Genomic DNA, 9,545 nt, shown 5'->3' with positions numbered 1-9,545 from the left:
AAACTATAATAAACTAAATTTGCAAGAGAGGATTGTTTGGTGAGTTCATACAAATGGAACGCAGGTTGTAGTTGCTAACTCCGTTAAAGAGGAACCACAGCACCGCGCTGTGTTTCTGACCGGATGAATCCAGCAGGAGCACCAGGTCAGAGCGAACAACCTTTACCATCACAAAAGTTCTTTAGTGGAAGCGCTTTTGAAACGTCCCTTTGACTCGTGTGTGTGTGTGTGTGTTTAGTGTGTGAATCCGGACATGTAGCGGGGCAAAAATCAGCAGAAACCACATCGTTTAGCTCACCAGCACGGACTGGTTTGCTAACTTTAGCTCTCGTTACTCGCTCGTGCGTATTTGCCCCCGCTTCAACGGAACCGCGCATGCAGCACGTTTCGCTTTTGCACATCAGCTGATTTAAAACGTCTGTAGATGTCATCCGTGGTTAGTCGGAGCTCTGTGCGCGAGTAGTGTGCCTTCAGTCCAGGTGAAACGCACACCAGTTATGAAGGGGCTTTTGAGGAAGATGCACAGCATCTTTCTAAAGATCGCCCTCTTCCCGAGCACGTGGGGCAACGCGGGGCCTCGGGCAGCCGCCTCGGAGGTGCTGACCTGCCACCTGCTGCAGCGCAAGCTCCCGCCGTGGACTTCGTACTGTGTCCGCTACAGCTCCGTTCACAATGACCAGTTCGGACTGTCCAACTTTAACTGGAGGGTCCAGGGATCCAACTACCACATACTGAGAACCGGCTGTTTCCCCTTTATAAAATACCACTGCTCCAAAGCTCCTCCACACAACCTGGACTTTGAGGACACATTTTTCACCATTTTGAAAGTTATTAATCTGGGTCAGTGGTTATATATTTAAAGCACCCTCTTATTTTTTATAAAAATGCATTCTGTATGGCATACATGGTGGATATTCATATAATTACTGTGTGTTTGCTGCAGGCATCCCTTGTTTGGCCTATGGCCTCGGCTGCTGGATGGTGGTGGGAGCTGCAGAAACAGTGCAGACGAGTGTCGGACCAGTCACAGTCTATTTTGCCTACAAAGAAGACGAAGGCGCACAGTACTGAACCATGAATACGATTCTTTTTAGTGTATTTGCAATGTGTGATTTTTGCAAAACGGTTCAACTGTTCTGGTGGGCTTATGGCCCATCCATTGTCACTAGTGCTCCTATTGTCTGACTGCCCAGGTGTATTTGTGTTTAGTTATTTAAGATTGAAGAGTTGCAGTTGAGCCACTAATGCACGTTGTTAAACTGACACCCAATACTTAGTGTTGTTTTCAGAAAGCAAACTTCAACATTTGACGGAAAGTTAAGGACTTTTCAAGCAATCCATCATTTGTCTCAACACTGGATGTTTTGTAAGCGATGTTAATGAACGTTGTATCTGCCTCCAGTGCACACGTCTTGAGAGTACATGCGTTGTAAAAGTACATATTTCGCAACAAATATTAAAGGGTGTTACATGACTGATGAATGGTTTTACTGCAAAATAGACTAAACACCCGTCTGGCTCATAAGGGTCAGAAAGCTTCTCAAGATTTTGTATTCCTTCCTGTTCAAAACAATTCTCTACATTAGATATTAAGTTGATACCGAGTGGAATTGTTTATTTTACCCCACCAAGTCTTTTGCTTCATTTTGTGGAACAGGATTTAAATAACCCTGGCTCATTTATTTAAAGGTACATTAGTAATCACTCTGCATGCAACAGATTGTCGATAGTGGTGGAGTAAAACCAGTGACGAGACAGGTCTGATAAAATAGGTTTTAATTACCAAAGTGTGGCGTTTGAATAGAGACATGTACACCCTTCCCTCTGGGCCGTCACTGGCCTTTGATTTCTGGTAATGTGCTTTGCTGACAGCGCACACTTACTTCTGCTGCCGAGTCCTGCTCCCTCTGAGAGGCAGGCTGACAAACTACCATATTGATTTCTTCACTCCCAAGCATCTCCTACTAATAGCATTTATCAAGGACCTCAATTTTCTGTCCGTGTCCTCTTCATTTTCGGCAACAAAGAAGCCGAACGAATAATTTCTGGTTTTACATGTAAATCAATGCACCTTTTGACCTTTTTTGCACTTGAAGGCTCCGATCTCCGATCCAACCCTCATGCGGAATTCATTGCGCGAAACCCTCTGAAACAGCAGGATGACACCACACTATCTCTTAATCATACTAATTGCCTTAAACATGGAACATTTAGACACACTTATGGAAATCTGATCCATAGTATCAGGCTGCACTTAAATCCCCCTTCTTTTATTTCCAACCTTTCATCAGGACTGAAAATGTGCATGTGGAATGCTCAGGGAACCATGTCTTAATTACTCATTGACCCTTTGACCCACAAACCACATTGATACCAGCGTACAGCCGGACACAATTGCGTGGGGCTGCGACTGACTGCTGCTTTGTGTGCTGCTTTTACAGGATGATGTGAGTGAGTGAAATCTAAACTGGGGAGCATGTGAGTACATTGTATTTGTTTTCAGGGCTTCACCTTTGAGTCACTCTAAACTACCGGGGAGGGCGCTCCGTCAGCGCCGCCAGAGGCTCAGCGTTACACAGCGAACCTCAGTCAACACCAGTGCGGTTTAGGGTATCTGGAGTTCAAACGAGCTGCTGTAAATTAACAAAATATATCAGCATTTGGTGTGAGATTGATACTTTTTAATAGCCACGGCAGCCTGCCCCCCCCCCCCCCCCCCCCCATATTGAAGGGACTAAATTAGCTGACGCACATCTTATCTGGTAATGAACAAAGAACGAATGCCTGTTTGTCAAGTTTAATTGCATGCGAAAGCTGGTAATAAGTTTTGTCAAGGTGAAATCTTTAAATACTTGTGCTGTTTATAATTTAGGTAAGTAAAGCAAAACAAGTGCTGAAATTGAGTGTAGTGTTGCTGTAAATTGTTAATGTTCAACAGTGAAATTGCTAATCAGCTTTCAGAGAGGTGTAATTATCTTCTAATTAGCTAATACATGTTCTGTTTCTTCAGAGCAAAAAATAAAACCACAAACCACGTTCGTCCCCTTGAAATAGTTGATGCAGCCGATTCTTAAATCATTTATTTAGCAGCAAATTCACAGCATTTCTTTCCCTGTCATATAGATATATGGCTTGGCAGAAACAATTATTGTGTGAACAAGCCCCCGCAGCTAATATTGGCGAGGTTATCATTATTAAGCCTCTGGATGGGCCACCAGCATCGAGCCATCACTCAGATCACTTTAAGGACCACTTGGAATTACATTTTAATGCAGCCGTGTCAGCCAACAATGTCACAATACTCACAGCTAAATGGCACTTTTTGAATTACAATGTGACAACGGAAACATAAAGCTCATTACTTTTCTACAAGAAGACTCTGTCGTGGAAAATATGCACAGTTTCATCAGATTCAAAAGAGTGTTATTTAAGCAGAGTGAGAGACCTCTACATTTTGATTTGTTGTGGCTAAAATATTGTTTTCATTGGTTAATCATTTTTGACGTTTTGTTGTTGAATCACTACTTTTTCTTTCTTTTGGATCGGTGAGAGCACTGAAGCTATTAAAAATCTATTATGGTGGATTTCTTCACCCAAGGGATGGTCGAGGGGCCCCCTCTCTTCTTTATCTTTGTGACATTTTGTAGATGTGTGTGTGTGTGTGTGTGTGTGTACGTGTGTACGTGTTGGGGGAAGTGGAAGTATTGAAACGCTGTGCCTGCTGTGCCAATCAGCGTTGCCAAAGCTACTGTCAGTGGGTGGCTGAAAACTCTGTCAGTTATCTATTCTGTTTTTTTTGTTGTTCTTTTTCGTGTGGCTCAAACCACTCCCAGCTGACATCGCGGCCAAGCTGCAGTAAATACAACCATTTCTTTTTCAAGGTTGCTCATATTCTACTTCACATTTAAATCATGCTAAACATGCTCATTTTACACTCTTAGAGTGGGTCCAAATTGATAAAAATCATGGTCCTTGCTTTTTCTGTTTAGCTGATGCCCTTGAGCTTTTGCACATAACTTCATTCCCAAATCCATTTTTCTTCCACTTCAAGTTGATTGTTGTTGTGTTTTTAATTTCTCGTTGATGGTGTGGCTTCATGTTCCCTTCATTCATACTCAATGCTTACTGTTGACATTAAGAGAATAATGGATTTTAATAGTTGTTCCACGACTTATCGGGAGAGTTAAATGAACTATTCATTTTTATTATATATTATGCAGTATTTAAAGTTTCAGCTCATTAAAAAACAGACGCCTTCCACATCCCCCCAGGCTGTCTTTTACCCCCCACCAGCATGCAGTCAGGCTCCTCTAGCCACGGGCTTTGCTTGATCTGTTTTTCCTAAGTCAAAATTGAAATACTCTGAAATATTTATTTATTTGCTTATGCCTTTTTATATTTCACTAAAGAATAGCCTAATGGCTTCGTAGCTTAAACAAGCGGCATCGGTGAATCACAAAAAAGGGCATTGTGCGTGGTTTTGTTTGATTGATATGATTCGTTATACTGAATGTATGTTTTAGTATACTTCAAAACGAAATATCTGCATGCCTAAATGTTGCACGAGAGCAGACCCCTCGTGTTGTTTGATTTGCCCTGCTTGTAATAAGGAGCGGCCTACACAACAACTCAATGGCAGACTGGGGATCCACATTAAATACAGTGTTACAGATGCTGCATACAAACATGGAAATGGAATAAATCAATTTTGTTCGGGGGAAATGCCTCGCATACCTTTTGATGCAGGGTGATCTCCAATCTTTCTGCAAATGAGCTGCGGCCCCTTGTAATAGTTTCTGCTCCTCGTGGGAGGCCAGTGTCTCAGAAAAGCTGCTGATAGAGGGAGAAATGTAATACAGGTGTAAAGCAGCCTGATAGGGGTCTTACACGGGGGTTATGCATTTTAACAGTGATATACATACTGTTACATATTTATCAACCAATATGGAATTTGCTGGGTTGACTCTTTCTGGCCTGCAGAGATTTGTAAGTCTCTGCTGGAGTGTTGTTAATTCTGGTGGAGAGGGTGGCTATTATGTTGAATTAATAGGAATTAGGGGTTTAAATTGGTTAAGTAAGCACTTCATTAATCGTGAGTGGATTGCTGCGTGTGAGAGGTTTATAGGTGCTCTGGTGCTTAGATGGAAGAAAAGAAGGGAGTTCAGAATTAAAAAGCTGGTTATGTTAGATGTAGTAACAACTCCCAAAAGAAACAGCATAACGTTGAGCTGAAACATTTGTTCGATTTAACTCGTAAGTTAATTGACAGAAAAATAATTGTTGAACCACTTTGATATTTCTTTTTATTTGAATCAGCGAGAAAAAATGAATGAGAATGGTTCAAATTTGCTTTGGAACTTTGTTGCTTTTCATAATAAAAGTAATTTTTTCAGGTTAGGGCCTCTTTGTTCAGTTGTTATGAATTAGGTATCCGCAAATGTCACCGTCAGGTTCGTCTGATAAATAATAAGCGTTAAATAAGCGTTATTTGCAGCCAGTAACAATATACTCCACATGTTGTGGCAAATGTTTGTTAATGTACCTGTTTTCTATTGGAACTTTGCTATGCAACGTGAAAATAAAACTCCACCAAAGAGGCTGTTTTAAAGCCTCTGCTAGCTGCATATCTACAGTGTAACATGCTGATGCTGCATTGGTGTAAGTTACACTGTACCTCAGGGTCCCTTGGATAGCATTTTCCAAGTTTTACTGCAAATGTGCTTTCAGACTCCCTTTGAATGCCGAAACCTTTAAGCATAGGAGATGATTCAATAATGTAATCTTTTGCCCTCGGCCTGGACGCGGCAAGCGCTGCTGTAAGTGAAGTTACGCGTCGCATGGGTCAGTGGGAAGCGTCTGCCTCGCTTGATGTGGCTCCCCCAGCAGAGGTGGACTAATTGAGGTGTGTTTTTATCTGGGTTTGCTAATGATGATGAGGGTGCTGGAGAAGTAGACTGTCCCCTTAGGCTGAGGAATAGCATGACTTAGCCAACCTTCTGTACTTATTGTCCAACAAAGGGGGAATTCACTTAATGCAGTGCTTCAGAAAAGTGGATAATTGTGGCCACAATCAATAAAGTAACAGAGCGGAAAATGAACGGAGCGCGCCGTGTAACTGTGTTGTGGTTATTTGACGGAAATCGAAATGAGCAAAGGCCCTTTGTATTTTTATGTTTGTTTCAGCCGAGTCATCAAGTAAGAAGTCGATCCCGGTTTATTCACACGATATAGTAGCAGGGTTGAAGCTAGTTTGAGAGTGTGTGTGTGTGTGTGTGTGTGTGTGTGTGTCTGTGTGTGTGTGTGTGTGTGTGTGTGTGTGTCTGTGTGTCTGTGTGTATATAGCTGTGACTACAACCACGCGTGTGTATATATGATCGAGGGGGTAGGCTTGGTTCGATGAGCCACATTGTTCCTGTGCGGCCTGGTGACATCGCTGGAGGGCAGAGAGGGATGGAACCTGAGAGGGGTGACAGTGATAAATAGCCCTTTTAATAACAGCTGCCCCACTTGGCCAGCTAGTCCCAGTCAGTGTCCTCTGTGTATTTATGCCTATGTTTATTTATGCATCCATAGCATGCAGGAAATAAACCACCGCAGGGGTACAATCATTCTTTTTTTGTGTTGGGGGGGGGGGATTGCACGGGTTTAACTTTGGGTTGGGGGTAAGCGAGCTCGTCTTAAACCCAGCAGATATTCCTTTAACCCTCAGGTTGATCTGTCTGTATCTCTATGCTGAACTATACATATATCCGAAGGAAGAGTCTGACTATAATAACTAAAGCATAATCAAACAGGATTCTACTTTAATGTGCAATGCCACCGTTTGGGACCTCACCACAGTCGTAGCAATGACATTGAATTCCTTAGAGAAGAAGATTTGCAACCATTAACGGATCCCGCGATTTGTTTTTCTGATATCTGAGGACAGAGTCAATGTTCTACCGACCATGTAGGTTTCCTTAAGAACCTGGATAAGCTGTTACTTTGTGTAGTTCATTGGCGTGTCTAATGCTCTGTGCAGCCTTCAATCTGCATGGCTTTTACATTTTTGTTTCATTGTTGCTGGGTGACTGAAGTCAAAAAAGCTTTTGTCTGCTGAAATATGACCTCAGGCCCGGGGACTGTGGGTAGGGAGAGGTGAGGCTGTAGATCAGAAGTGTCAAAGCTTCTGCCCGCAGGGCGATGCCGGCGCTGTTCACACTCAAACCAGTTCCCTCCCTTTAATTGGTTCAATTAGTTAAGTATCCATATACATTATCGTGTATGCATTTTTCATGACTCTTCTTAACGCTCTGCTTACACAGAACATCTTCCGGCTATGATTTGCCATTTGGATGAATGTCAAGGAGACTAAATGATTGCACTAATTGAGTAATTAAAAGCAGATGTTGGAGCAAAAGCCAACAGCATACACTTTAAACACTTTGCCCTCCAGAAAGCCAACAGTGTTTTTGACACCCCTGTTATACGGTTATCCCAGAGGTGCCTCTGTAATAGTTACAGTTTCACCCTTGTGATTATTCAGTTGAAATCTTTGCTATTGAACCACAATGGTGTTTCTATGCTATTGTGACCATGGGAAATGGTCCGGAAAAGAAAAGCCCATCATGCAACCTAATGGGCAGACTCAGCGGTGCACGGATTCAACACGAGCTCTAGACAGACAGGCAAAGCAAGGAACCCCCTCACTGTTACCCCCCCCCCCCCCCCCCCCCCTCCCCATTGCTGTCCTCTGGTGAGACACCGGCGGCCTGTCCGAGACTCTTTTGAGGGAGATGCCGCTATGTTGAAGGTAATTAACATTGGAAATGTGCCAGTAACGAGAAGCAAGGTGCCATCAAATCACAAAAGAGCAGGGTGTATTTCAATGGTGTTGTCAGCTGTGGTTATTGGAGCGTTGCTGGAAGGCTTCACAAAGTGCAAATCAATAAGTAACAATTTTCCTATTAAAGAAAAATGGACGTGGATAAGATGGCTTGTGGCTGTTTCACTTCACATCAGCTAAGGAGGGACAGTCTCTGGTTGAAGGACAGCTGGTGTGATTTACTAACCCCCACCCCTGGACCTTGAGCTGAGTTTTTTTTAGGTATTTATTAAAATTATTTCCTCGTTTTAGTTTTTCTACAACAAGAGAAGAAAGCGCGTTGAATACAAGGATAGCGGTTCAAAATAGATACAGCTCATGGTTCTATGGATTTCCATTACATTAGAAAATGAACGGTCCTAATAAAAGATTTTTAAAATGATGTATTTTCGCACTGCCCTTTGTGTGAAAAGAGACAGGATCACGTGTTTTCAAGGGCGTCTGGTCTTGTCAGAGCATTTCTAGTTTAACCTTAACTGTCTTTCCATTTTACCTGTGTCACCTGAAAGGAAATATCATAAAGAGGCGTTAATAATTACCTACTTCATCCAGATGTAGTCAGGATATTTAAAAGCAGTGGAGGGAGTTGGTGACAAATCTTTTTTTAATAAATCTCTAGGCCACTAGCGTGGCTAATGAACTTGGTAATTACTCATCACTGGTTGGAAGAGTTTAGCCCGGGCTGGGATGAAAGCAGTGGCTGCTGGGAGCCACAGGAATGGCACAACAGGCAACAATCAACACAGTGTCTGCACAACAATCAATCAAAGCTGTCAGGCCCTTAACAGTCAGAGTAATTTGCTGGTGTTTTTCAGAAAGGAGTACACCTTGTAGAATGTAGCTAAGATCACTTTGCAAACACTTTGCAGCACAATACTTTTAGACCAATGAGATTGTGTCACATGATTTATAGCAGTGCACGAGTAAAAATGTTGTTTTTAGATAAATAACTCTTTCATGAGTGCAAATTACTCCCCTTGTGCCTGGAGTCACTTCCTCGCAGTTCTCTTTGCAGTTGAATGTTTACATTTTGGTACAGTTTACTGGCTCAATGTTTTTCACTTCAGGTCATTCGATGTTATGAGTATAAGGCTGTGCATTATGTTTTGGTTGGTCAGACGCATGAAAAATGTAATATATATATATATATACTGTACTGGTACGTGTACATATATAACATATATGAACCTCACATGTATGTATGTAAGCTGTCTCTCTCTATCTGTCCAACTGTCTCTAGGACACACTATTGAACATTTAAATATAAGTTGTCGTGTTTTACTGAGCGTTTGTTAAACTACAGTGACATTTAAATACGAGTCAGAGCAGGGTGGTGAGTAATACTGGACTATTCACAGATGCTCCTTTCTGCAGAGTTCTAAATCATGTTTCTTAATTCCCAGAGCCACATCTCAATCATACTCCTTGCTAATTTGAGAGCCACCCTCATTTCATTTTAAACGATTCATTTTTGGCAAATTTTTAAATGGCCCCGATGTGTTCTACAATTTAGTCAATTACTGTTTCAGCCAGAAGGACTCCCGGGACCAGGAACATACATCGCCTGGAGGTACCATCTCAATAATTGTTTCAGAAAAGTTGGGAATGGATTGCTAACGCTCTGTTCCACTTATTGAAATGTCAATTGGAGCCAAGACCCTTTTTCTTCTCTTCTCAGGCA

At 42.2% G+C, this 9,545-nt stretch overlaps 1 protein-coding gene across 1 annotated transcript; it reads left to right on the top strand.

Annotated features, from left to right (window-relative positions):
* The first annotated feature begins 104 nt into the window (after positions 1 to 104).
* On the top strand, positions 105 to 2,698 carry c6h15orf61 (chromosome 6 C15orf61 homolog). Its single transcript, XM_037452300.2, has 2 exons — positions 105 to 840; positions 944 to 2,698. The coding sequence occupies exons 1-2, from the start codon at positions 498 to 500 to the stop codon at positions 1,069 to 1,071; spliced, it is 471 nt and encodes a 156-aa protein (XP_037308197.1). The 5' UTR covers positions 105 to 497; the 3' UTR covers positions 1,072 to 2,698.
* The last annotated feature ends 6,847 nt before the right edge of the window (positions 2,699 to 9,545 follow it).

Source organism: Pungitius pungitius, chromosome 6 (genome assembly GCF_949316345.1).
Source record: "Pungitius pungitius chromosome 6, fPunPun2.1, whole genome shotgun sequence".
In the NCBI taxonomy this organism is placed as follows: Eukaryota; Metazoa; Chordata; class Actinopteri; order Perciformes; family Gasterosteidae; genus Pungitius; species Pungitius pungitius.
This window is presented reverse-complemented; position numbering and strand designations above follow the sequence as displayed.